Source organism: Nelusetta ayraudi, unplaced genomic scaffold, assembly GCF_046127955.1.
Source record: "Nelusetta ayraudi isolate G7.1 ecotype Tasmania unplaced genomic scaffold, CSIRO-AGI_Nayr_v1 ptg000048l, whole genome shotgun sequence".
Taxonomy (NCBI): Eukaryota; Metazoa; Chordata; class Actinopteri; order Tetraodontiformes; family Monacanthidae; genus Nelusetta; species Nelusetta ayraudi.
Window position 1 is genome coordinate 10,643,913 of NW_027466098.1, and position 12,226 is coordinate 10,656,138.

Sequence of the window (12,226 nt, forward strand, 5' to 3'; positions counted from 1 at the left end):
CATATTTACCAAGCTTTTCAGATTAATTCCTTCTGTCAGTGCCTTCTAGCTGATGTTTCTATCCATATCTCTGCAGCTTTTCAAGTGGTGAGGCAACTGCTGTTTCTCAAAACAGCAGGTACACTCGGATGTATTTATTAGGCAAAAGATACAAAGACAATGTTAATATTATTTTAATTCAAACAACGACAGGCAATTTTAGACATAACAAGGAGGGAGAAATAACAGCAACTCGAACATTTAGCAGATTGGATTTAGTCATTTGGAAATAATCAAGGACAAGAGGTACGGCATTTATTGTAAATAGAAGATAGAAGTACTTCAGTTTCATTCGCTATCTATCTATCTATCGATCTATCTATACAAAAACTTCTTCATATTCAGAAGCCAGGAAGGAAAAACAATCACATAGTTACACGATTTTTCTTTCTTTCTTCGCTATTATGATCTTTTTCAAAACTATATTTCATTCCAGGATGACGTGTCCTGGCTAGCACCAACTCTTTGTGCATTTCCACTGTGTTCCACTGGGCATACAGCTCATAGGCACAAGGCCATACATATGTCTGCATTCGCAATCATATTTGCAGCCTGAAAGGTAATTATCCTCATCCTGATGCTGTTATTAACAGATTGACTGACAGCTGACCTTGATCAATTTTCAATGTCACCCCGACTAATTACACTCACTAAACTTGACTTTTTAACTCGTGTGTGTGTGTGTGTGTGTGTGTGTGTGTGTGTGTGTGTGTGTGTGTGCCACATACAGTGGCTATTTAGCTACATGAATATAGGAACATATTTTGGCTTAAAAGAAGTGTTTTCAGCTTTTTGGAATGAAAAGCAGTGGAAAATGCGCTGAGGCGCAGGTAGCGGCAGGGCTGCACCAGACTCGTTTGAATATATTTAAATGGGTCATTTATTAATCACATATGATGATGATGTGCGTGTTCGTTATGGCTTCTTGTGAGGTGGCGTCGATTTCATTGCACTACACCCCCACCCTCTAACTTTAATTCATACCACCTGTGGCTCACTGTCCTCACCACATGCGCTGGCTTCCAGGCTTTACATGGCTCAAAAGGTTGCACTCTCACCCTGTCCCCTTCCCTGAGCAAATCCATGTCCTTTGCAGTATTGCTTTGTAATATTTCTAATGTCTCAGTCTGTTGTGTGTCAGTCCATGTCTGTTGTCTGCTATCTCAGGCGCCAGCAGGGTGTCAGTGGGTGGAAGAAGGGTCCTCGTCCTTCTCTTCAAAAGTCTCTGTGTGGGGCTTGTGCTCACAGCTTGACTTGTGTGTTACGATGGTACAGCATCGACAAGCATGGATCCTGTCCTGCAAACATGGCATTCAGCATGAGGCGTTTTTGCTGTTTTGACTGTAGATTCAGCTTTTCCATTGCTCTGTGGGTATCCTGGTGATGACGTCCGGTGTTCAAATTCCCACTCTTTGCTGAACCGTTTGAACTCTTGAGATGCCTACTGCACCCTGTTATCAGAAGCGACACCTGCTATCCCCTGGCGGGCCAAATGGGCCTTCCATTTTTGTATGACTGTGTTGCTCTTTGTGTCGGGTAAATAATCCACCTCCCAAAAATTGGTATAGTAATCCACTGTTATCACATAGTCTTTGTTCTGAAAAGAGAACAGATCTGTTCCCACCTTTGCCCACAGTTGATGTGTCATGTCATGAGGGTGTATTGTCTCTCTTAGCTGCTTTGGGTCCACTGACCTGCATATGTCACATTTGGAGATGAAAGTCTTATTGTTCTCATTCATCCTTGCCAGTGTACACATTCTCTCGCTCACCTGAGACATCCCTCTACTGCAAGGTGTGAGGAATGAATGCGACTAGTGATGTCTGCTCTGACTATGTCTGGTATTACAGCCCTCTCTCCTCTGTAAACCACACCGTCTTGATAACTCGGTTCATCCAGGAATGAGTGGTCGTGCTGTATGTCTTCTGGAATGTCTTTTTTGTTCACTGGCCACCCTCAGAGAATCATCTCCACCAATCTGTAACCTTGTGTGGCAAGGCGCAGAGGGCCAGGGCAGGCTTCAAACCCCAGACTCCAGGGTAATAGCCATGCACGCTTAACCATTTGGCCAAAGGGATACCCCTTTGGCCAAGTGGCCAGGGCGCATGATCAATTGGAGGCATAGTGACAGAACCGCCACTCTGACACTTGCATCAGCTTTCATCACGGCTCGTGCAGAGCTAAGCCTCTCAGCAGAGATGGGCAAGTATGTTAACTATGTAAACGGTCTCAAATTCTGTCTCAGCCTCTCCCTTAGTGCTGTCCAATATATGGATGCGCTACTCAGTGGGTTTGCTAGGAGCATCTCTCGCCCTGGTACGTAGATGATGTTGATGACATTGTACATTTGCAGCCTGTGAAGCATCCTCTGTAGTCTCTTTGGAGCACTAAGTAGCAGCTTTCTGTGAATGTTCTCCAGCGTTCACTGTCTATCATCAGGATGTCCTCATACTGCACTTTGATTAACTGCATTCCTTCACTGGCCCTCCTGGCCAGTATGGGATCCTGTCATCGTGGTCCACCACTTGAAACTCAAGCCCAAATAGTTTGTTGTTTCTGATCTTGACCTTGCACTTCCCAAGTGGACGCAGCTTGGTCTTGTTGTACATCACTAGCACTTTCTCTGGGTTCCCAAGCTGTACATCAAGTACATTGTACATCATGTACAATATGATGCATTCTAACATCAATTTTCCGTGACATATCCCTTTAATAACATTTTCTAAATCATGCAGGTATGATGTCACAATCACAGGGCAACTTTCGGAGGCCCTCAAAACTCAGAAATAGTCATGTGATCTGTCTGGTACCTGACATATGCTGTTAAAATATGTATGAGCTGAACTATGAAGTATACAGGCATTATCACTTTGTGGCATCACCCAGTCACAAGCGATGTGTCATAACGTGAAAACTGCTGGCAGGCAACATTATTCACCGTGACAAACTTTGAGTTACAGTGTGGCACCCTTTAATTAGACGAGAGGAGACACGCGAGCTTAAAGCGCTGCGATCATCCGTGCGATTTTATCAAATGTGGTGGATTTTGGAGGCTTTTGGATCCAATGTTACTCTACATCACACAGGCCCAGCAAATGGAGCTATTATGTCAGAGACCATTAGTCTCGACCAAAGTTTTTGTGGTGTCCGTCTCATCCGTGACACCGGCTCTCGCTGTCATAGCAGGCAGGGGGGAGCCTGGAAAGAGCTGGAAAAATACAGACAGCCGGGATTATGGCGAAAGGCACAGCGTGATTATCACAAGAAAAGAATTTCACCTTAAGCCATCAATCAGTTCATGGCCGGTATAACTCGTTAAGCTTAAATTACAATTTAGGAAAAGTCAAATGATATGATTCAGCTCTATAGAAACCCCCCCCCCCAAAAAAAAAAAAAAAAAAAATCCTTGTGCTCACTTGCAGGTGTGCTGAGAATATTAAATGGGCTGTTCTGTGACCGAATAGGGTCATTAAAGATACTTAATGAAATGGTTTTCATTAATGGTTTTTAAAGTTAAAAGGATAAACAAAGCCATTTCTTTCCTTTTGCTAATGTGTTGAGCCATTTGTCCTGACCCGACATCTTCCACCTTGTACATATTGAATAATTTATATGTGTTTATACAGGGGCAGTCAACGGTAGGAAGGAGAGTGGGGGGGTGGAGGGAATACATATAAAAACTTATGACAGAAATTCTCATTTGAAATCTGTCAAAAAAAAAAGGGGGGTTGGGGGGCTACCAGATGGATCCGCCTCACACATCAGTCTAATTGCTGCTTTTGTAATTGGCACTCGCCTCCCGAGCTGGGGGTGTTAGCGGCACACACTTTAAAATCAGGTGAGAGGAAAAATCTCCCAGTGGCAAACCTGTCAAGCACAAGTGACGAGTGGAGCAGCACTAGGACACTTTGCAGAATGTTTACCTTCGCAATTCTCCAAATAGGAAAAGAAGACAGATATTTACAACTGAGAAAACAAGCCACCAAAAAACATAAACTACACCGGATTCATATTTACCTCACTGCTGCAGAATCATATTGAATCAACCTGTTTTGCTTGGCATTGTGCTTCCTTTCAGAGAACACATTGTCACTATGGGTACCATGATACAGTCTCGGTCATCACCGACTACGTCATCATATCCTTGAGTTTATCTTGTGTTTATTTGCATTTGTAGCAAGATGATGTCTGGATGAATCAGGATCTTTCTATAATCCTTTGCAGTTTTGTGCACAGACAGGATACATTTCATTATATGGCTGCGTTTCTCTTACTTTTTTCAAAACGTGCTGAATAAATCTGAATAAACCACAGAGCAAAAGTATCTAAAATTCCAGCCAATTTAACCCTCTGATAGTATTCACTTGCTGTGTTTACTTCAGGCAATCAACGCCGCCGCCTCATAGATTAGTCTGAGTGAAACAAAACAGATAGATGAGGAATGAAAATCTGCAGTGAGGTAATCTCCACAAGGAGAGAGAACACAAAACAAATGATGAAAACGTTAACGTGACAAACACCGGTGTGGGAGTCACGTCTAGATTACGCTCTGTAAATAAAACGCTCCTGTCGATCTGCTCCTCCTGACACCTTCTCCTCCTCCCTGTCCCTGAAAGACGCCACAGAGCCGGTGTCTTCCCATCTCTTCGATTTATTATTCTTCAGGCTCGGGAGGAACAGCAGATCAATCAGTGGAGGATTGTCAATATTAACCCAAGAGCAGCTGTGGAGAGCAGGAAGTGTCTGACATTTTAGTTTGTTATTGTAGGGAACAGCCAGGCGTTATGTTTATATGTAAAGGCCTCTGGAGTACACTGACTTAATTAAACACTGGCAGCTGGGATTTGTACCGAACATACCTCAGAGACCCTGGGCCTCATCATTCTAGCCCAGGACAGATCAGCATGTGCACCGCAGCCCGGACACATACAGCTATGAGTGTGCCTTTCTCTTCCTCATGCAGCTAGAAATACACAGATTTTATTATTTGTAATACAAGTGTACTAAAAGTATTATGCGTAGAAACTGTATGCTTAATTGGATGGGTTTACAGGTTAAGGTTTAAAGGTCTGCAAACTTGGTGCAATGATAATGAGCACACCCACACACCAACACGCACGCACACTCACACTCACACTCACACTCACACACATTTGTGTGTGCTGAACATGTGCAAGACAGCATTGCACGAGTCATTAATGCCCTTTATCAGTTCATGAAGCAGCACTGAGCACTATAATTATCACAAATAACCTTTAGCACTTTAACATGTTAATTGACATCCTGGTCTCTGTTGCAGTTTTAGTGTCAGATCAACATTATTCTAATCCAGCATTTTTTTTTTTTTTTTTTTTTTACTTTTTTACTTTGGCAATTTATTGCCGAAACATCTTATCTTGTATTCATCATATTTAACAATCAAGTTAATGGGGCGCTCCACTTTCTGCTTTGTTGTGAGACTTTGTCATTGTCTATTATTGTTGTCTTTATTTACCATAGTTTTCTGTTTTGTTTGTATTTTTAAGATGTCAACTAGGAACCCTTAGAGACCTTATAACCATATTCAATATTTTCTTCTATTTTCTTGAAAAAAATATTTTTTCTCATCTTGTTAACATTTCTTAAAAAATACTTAAACCTGAACTGATAAATTCACCAGGAGGTGACTGATTAAAAGTTAAATGAATGCTATGAATAAACATGACCGATGATAAAGGCAGCATTGGTAGCACTTTGCTGCCACCTGGTGGTATTATAGAACTGATAATGGGCAAAGAGGGCTTTTACACCCCAATTACTCTTGTGACAATCAATTAATATTTAATCAATGTGAAAAGGGTAAGAAGGAAGTGTATTTATCGAAGCTCAGTTACAAAATAAGATCTAAAACTTGTCGTGGTCAATTCTGGACATCATGTGTTTCTTTGTGTTTTTTGCTGGCCTTATGAGGATCATATAGCATTTCGGAGCAAAGATGCAGCCCAGCAGTCCATAGCTGGAAGCCAGAATAGCGAAAACCTCTGTGACTGTGGCATACTTCCCTGGTGAGCTTATGTAAGCGGGAACGAAGGCAATCCACACAGCACAGAAAATAAGCATGCTGAAGGAGATGAGTCTGGCCTCGTTAAAGTTGTCTGGGAGTTTCCTTGCCAGGAAAGCCAGGAGGAAGCAGATGCAGGCCAGCAGGCCGATGTAGCCCAAGACGAGGGAGAAGGCGATGGGTGAGCCTTCATCGCAGAGGAGAATCACAACGGCACTTTCACGTGGCATCAGTTTGCGTGGTGTTGGGGGAGCGACCACCAGCCACACGATACAGATAATTACCTGCATTAGAATGGTGTTGAATGACTCTAGAGCTTCAAAACACTGCAATTTAAGAATCACAAAAGTTCACTTTACCTGGACCAGCGTGCTGAAGGTGATGATCGCCTTCTGGTGGCCGGGCCGAAACCATTTCATGACATCACTGCCGGGAAATGTAGACTTGAAGACCATTAGCACCACTATGGTTTTGCCGAGGATGCAAGAGATGCAGAGGACGAAGGTGATGCCGAACGCCGTGTGTCGCAGCATGCAGGACCACTCGGAGGGCCGGCCGATGAAGGTCAGAGAACACAGGAAGCACATCATCAGGGAGAAGAGCAGCAGGAAGCTCAGGTCAGAGTTGTTGGCCCGGACAATGGGGGTGGTCCTGTGGCAGAAGAATACGCAGACCACGACGCAGGTGCAGAAGGAGCCGATGAGGGAAATCACAAGGAGGGTGATACCCATGGTGTCAGTGAAGGACAGGAACTCCACTCGTTTGGGGATGCAGGCCGTCCTCTCTTCGTTGGACCAGAACTCTGGCCGGCAGCGCGCACACTCTATGGCATCTTAAAAGGCAGGGCAAGGAATAGCTGCCATTTGGGATCATACCTTTTGCATCAAATCTGCAGATCGGACTTAAATAGACTTGCTTACCGGTTTGATTGCTAATCTCCCCTGCTGCACAAACCACACAGTCGTGGCAGCAAATAGGGAAATTAGGTCTGATTGCCTTGCGGGTGCCTGCTGGACAGATGCTGCTGCATACTGACAAGGGGACCTGGGCAGAAGGGGAAAGGGAAACTACACCTCACACAGTCACATAATACAGCCGCTGCTGTGGGAAATGCGTGCGACAAAGCATCGTCGCCAGTCACAGAGAAGCCCTACGTCCGTTCGGTTGCCGCTCCACGAGAAGTTGTGCCGCTGTATGTGCAGCTTTTTCTCCCCGACCGTGGCCGTCTCATCAAATTTGCCAATTGTGGTGAACTCCATTCCTCCGCCAGGCGAGAGCTGCCATATAAGTAGGTCGTACATGGCCGCCGGATCCCCGTTTTCGTCGAACTTTATTTCGTCACCAAATGAGTTCAAGTAATCCACCTGCATTAGGTAGTGATGCAACTGCGGGAAAGGAGAAAAGTCACAGTGTTGTCACTGAGCTGACCATGTCTGCTTTCCTCGCCCTGCAAACAGTATGTGTGTTATGCATTAAAATTAGCGAAGGGGCAGTTTGGTACCTGCCATGGCTTTATATTATTAATATCAGGACAGGCCTGCATTGGAAACGGTCCGCTTCCTTTCACGCAGCTCCTCATAGCTTGGAGGGCACGGGCGACCACATACACCGCCTTGTAGACGTTGTAGGAAATCCTCAGCTGCGATACATCGGAGTAGATGTTCTGCACACTTCTCAGCCGTTCCGCTCCAGTGCATTGAGGCTTGCCATCGATGCTACGCCCCCGACCATTAGCCCGCGCCGCCATTTCACACTGAAACATCTCCTCCCAGAACGGTATCACAAAGGGATCTTTGGGGACGTCTGGCGTCAGGGGATTCAAGCGGAGCAGAAAGTCCTGTAATCCCGGTATCTGCGCGCGTCGAATGGCAAATCCCACCGTCCCATGCAGGATCGGGTGGTACTTTCTGGGGGTTGAAAGGACGGCAGCGGTGCTCCAAGCCTCGCTGGCCAGCCACTGTATTCCAGTTAGCCCTTGTCTAAATTTGTCAGATTTTGTTACGACACATGAATGAATGAAGAGTCCGCACAGTGAGAATTTAACCAGGAGGGCCATACCTGAGTGCCTCGTCGAATAATGCGGCAGCATCCTGCTCCACGGCGAACACCAGAATCACACGAGCCCCGGAGGAGCGGATGTTGGAAATAATAGATGCAACAGTTGCCTGTGCTCGGTTCTTCGGGATGATCTCATGGATGGCGATGCATGCGCCCAACTCTTCAACCTACCGGAGACACATTGGAGAGACGTGAGAATCCACAGGAAATGCTTTCACATGACCATAAAGCAATTTAGATGGTGGAAATTCTTGGATTTTGAAGTTGCAATAGACCTTTTCAGCAAAGATGCTGGCACCACCGCGGCCATAGGCGTCATCACTCGCAATCACTCCGACCCAAGTCCAGCCAAAATGCTTGACGAGTTGCACCAGGGCGTCTACCTGGTGATGCGTATTTTCAGATTGGAAAAAGGCAGATTTGTTTTTGTTTTAAGAAAAGCGATATCACATTTCTAGCATTCATTTGACGCAACACAAACCTGGAAGAAATCGCTTGGCATTGTCCTTAAAAATGCAGGAAACTGTTTTTTGTCACTTAGGCAGGCGCAGCTGGAGAAATAACTGACCTGAGGGGAATGGAAGTGGTGGTTTAAATTTGAAAAGCAAGGGCTGGAACAATAAAAATACTGGTATTCAGTATTTAAACATCGATGCAGGTAAGATTTGAAAGTGTTGCGGCTGGACAGGAAAACCATGCCTAACCTCCATGAACTCACCTGTGGAACATGAAAGACCCCCAGGAAACGGGCCACTACCAAAGACTGAGTGGAGCCTCCGTCTCCAATCACCACTGGTATGGTCCCGTGACAGGTTCCGTTTCTCTGCCACCCCTTCTGAAAACTGGAATACTTCTCACCTCCCATCAACTCAATGCTGGCCTTGAGAGCCTTGTGAGGTGTGCTGCACGAGTCGTAGATCTTGTAGCCCAGTGTGACGTTGGGAAGCAGCTCGCCGTTCCGGTTGATCTCCTCAATGGCGAAGATCATGGTCTGCATCCAGCGAAACGTGCGAAAGTTAAACCTGAAATGATGCAGAGGAGGAACTTTTGCTCATTTCAACACCAATTGGGCATCGGTAATAAGTGACATCGTCGTTGACTAGCTTGCAGACGGCTTGCCTGGTGCACTGCTTGGGAGGTGGGGTAGAGGTAAAGGACAAGTTGGGCTCCAGCACCATGTCATGAAGGGAGAACAGTCCTCCCAGAACAATGTTGCCTTCTTTCTCCAGCACTGGCAGGGACATAGAACGTGGGACTATGTTGCACTGTTGGCTCAGGACTTGGTGAGAGATGGTGGAGGGAAAGATCACACACAGAACAAGACCCAAGAACTTTGTTCTCCCCCGCAAAATGGCAGCATCCACCGATCTTGTCCGAAAGACTTCCATGTCCTCCCTCCAAGTCAAGTCAAATCACCACCACCGTCGGAAACAAATGTAATGAACTCAAGTCACAGGTGATGAGCAAAAATCCCATCGGTTTTATGATGGCAGGAAGAAGACGAAGAGTGCATTCAAGGGAACAATGTAAAAACCACGGCAGGGGATGCTTAAACAAGAAAATAAGATTTAATGAGATGCTGACCGTTAATCCCGTTGCATTTTTATGCTATGAAAAAAAAAAACAACTCTTTCACCACCCTACATCCTTACTTACAAGTCGCAAAATCCTGCCTGTAAAACACAAGGTGAAGCATCGGAGCTTATATAAGTTAAACCCCTTGAACAAATCCTCTGCTGGCCTCTGATGATTACCCCTGGGGAGTGGATGGATCAATGGAAAATAAGAGCCACAGTCCAATTTTCACAGCGACAACAATAACAAGGACCTGGAAAGAAGTGCAGACGATAATGGAGAAGGACACGAGCGGTGTCAACTCACAATATCATGCCTGACTTGGCCCAGCTCAACCTGCAGTGATATGGAGAGGCGGGTCAATGGACATGTCACGGAAAGCCGTTAAACTAAGTTAGATGTCTTTTTTTTTAACGCACACATGCACGCACACACGCATGCGCGGCTCTATTACTTTCCTACAAATTACAGTCTGCAACAGAAAATGCCCTGAAATAGGATGGATTTTCATTGTCTTATACCAGGCACATATACCCTGTCGAGTCACTCACATGAAATGTTATATTCAATTAAAAACAAACCAATATACACAAGCACCTAATTAAAATTATTCACAATGCCTTTCAAATATTGCTTTCAGCTTTGCTGGAATTCATACCATTATAAAAGCTAAGAGAAAAAAAAAAGGTGAGAACTACAACACAACCAACAGCAAGATTCACCTTCACCTTCACTATCTATGATACTGCCTGGGTATGTAAAGGCTTTTACTTCCTTAAGTGCTGTTCCCTTCAGGGTCACTGGATCCCTGTGTTTTTTTTATACTAACCTTGAGAGGTTAGATTTCAACCAGCTGCTCCTGACTGCAATTCTACTATACTACTGCAAGATGACAATGCCTCACAAACGCTTTAAATGTTATGGGATTAGATATGAAAAAAAAAAAAAAAAAAAAAAAAATCGTCAATGCAAATCTTTAGTTTTCACATGTGTTATTGTCCATCTATCCAATCAAATGCAGAGAGCAACACTGCTGGAATTGAGTTTTTCCTTAATTAGTGAACTTAACATTAAGTATAGACCACAAATGACTGGCAAACCCACACTTATCAACTGACACATTCAGAAATGCCGAACCAGCAGGCATTATTAATTATTACAGCACTTCAGGCACCTCTCACTGAAGCATCTATAAAGCTGCTTTACTTGCACAGATGCAGCTCCAGATATAGTCGTAAGGATATTGTGATCATTAAGGTGAAGGTCTTCAGGCTACAAAATATTGCTCCCGAGAGAGTGCGCTGCATAACACTCAGTGTTGCACTGCCTCGGGCCATAGTGTACCAATTAACCTAATGTGTCTGCCCCGATGTGGCGTGTGGATGAGTGAGAAGAGAGGTGCGTTAAATACACCGCTCTTGCTTTGATACCTTTATTTTCATCCCTTGCCAGGAGGCCTTTGCCAGATCAGTAATTTGTGATATTCTGACAAATGGTTTTGCCCCTTTGTTTCGCAAATCAAGCTTATTAAAATTTAAGTCAAAGTCATGCTGATATCTAAATAAACTGTCTGGCATTTGAAACTTTTATTACGCCATTGACTACACACACGAGGAAATAGAAATGATGTATGAAATAAAAAAACAACACTTGGCCTGAGACGCTGCAGAGATAGAGAGCAGCGACAGTTACATCTGACAAACGGAGACAAACAGTTGTGTGCCAGTGAGAGCAGGGCTGTAATGTTAGTTACGAAGTGCAGCTTTGTGGGGAAAAAAAGTTCTTGCAAAGCATTTTGGTGGCTTAGGGGGAGACGCAGCAGGGCTTGGCACAGGCTGCTGACTGACTGGAAGCTTTGAGGAGCTTCTAAACCCAACTCACACATCACTTTGGCAACGGGCTGAGCCAGAAGCCTTAGGGGGAACTCTGTACTGTCAATACCCTGCTGATGTCGTTTGTACATTTGATAAGCGAGGCGCCTTTTAAAGTCCTCAGCACTCACGTCAAGCTGGAAATAAACACATTGAAAAACAAACAAACAAAAACTAAAAATTAATAATAAATAAATAAATAGACTTGCTTTGACTGCTGTCACCATGTTCCAGTGCTGGTTAATTAAAAAACAAAACAAAAAAACAACAACATGCTACTAGTCCACACATCAAGATGTAAGATATCATTCTTTGAAACTTGAAATGACTCCGGTTAGCTCCTTCAGCAGCAGACATGATGAGTCAGCACACTTACATAATATGCATAAATCAAAGGCAGGAAGCAAACTATTGAAAACTACAGGATTTCCGGTTGCCTCCTCAGAGATTAAACATTTTATTTATAATCAAATATCATTTAAGGAAAGATAATGAAGAGTTAATGCTTGGAATAGATACGTGAATTAGCCTCCCGATACTGCTTAACATTGGAAGGAACAATTTTATAACTCAGATGTTTCAAAGACTAGAGACAATTGATATGTTTTCCGTTTCCTTAGTGAGGATATAAAGATGAATATCT

At 44.2% G+C, this 12,226-nt stretch overlaps 1 protein-coding gene across 1 annotated transcript; it reads right to left on the minus strand.

The window, feature by feature from the left end:
- Positions 1-5,814: 5,814 nt before the first annotated feature.
- On the minus strand, positions 5,815-9,635 carry LOC142895327 (extracellular calcium-sensing receptor-like). Its single transcript, XM_076036266.1, has 10 exons — positions 9,257-9,635; positions 8,856-9,159; positions 8,619-8,705; positions 8,413-8,520; positions 8,138-8,304; positions 7,581-8,058; positions 7,234-7,464; positions 7,000-7,123; positions 6,439-6,911; positions 5,815-6,363 (listed from the first exon to the last, which is right to left on the minus strand). Exons 1-10 carry the CDS (start codon positions 9,523-9,525, stop codon positions 5,923-5,925), a joined length of 2,682 nt encoding a protein of 893 aa, XP_075892381.1. The 5' UTR covers positions 9,526-9,635; the 3' UTR covers positions 5,815-5,922.
- Between the last annotated feature and the right edge of the window lie 2,591 nt (positions 9,636-12,226).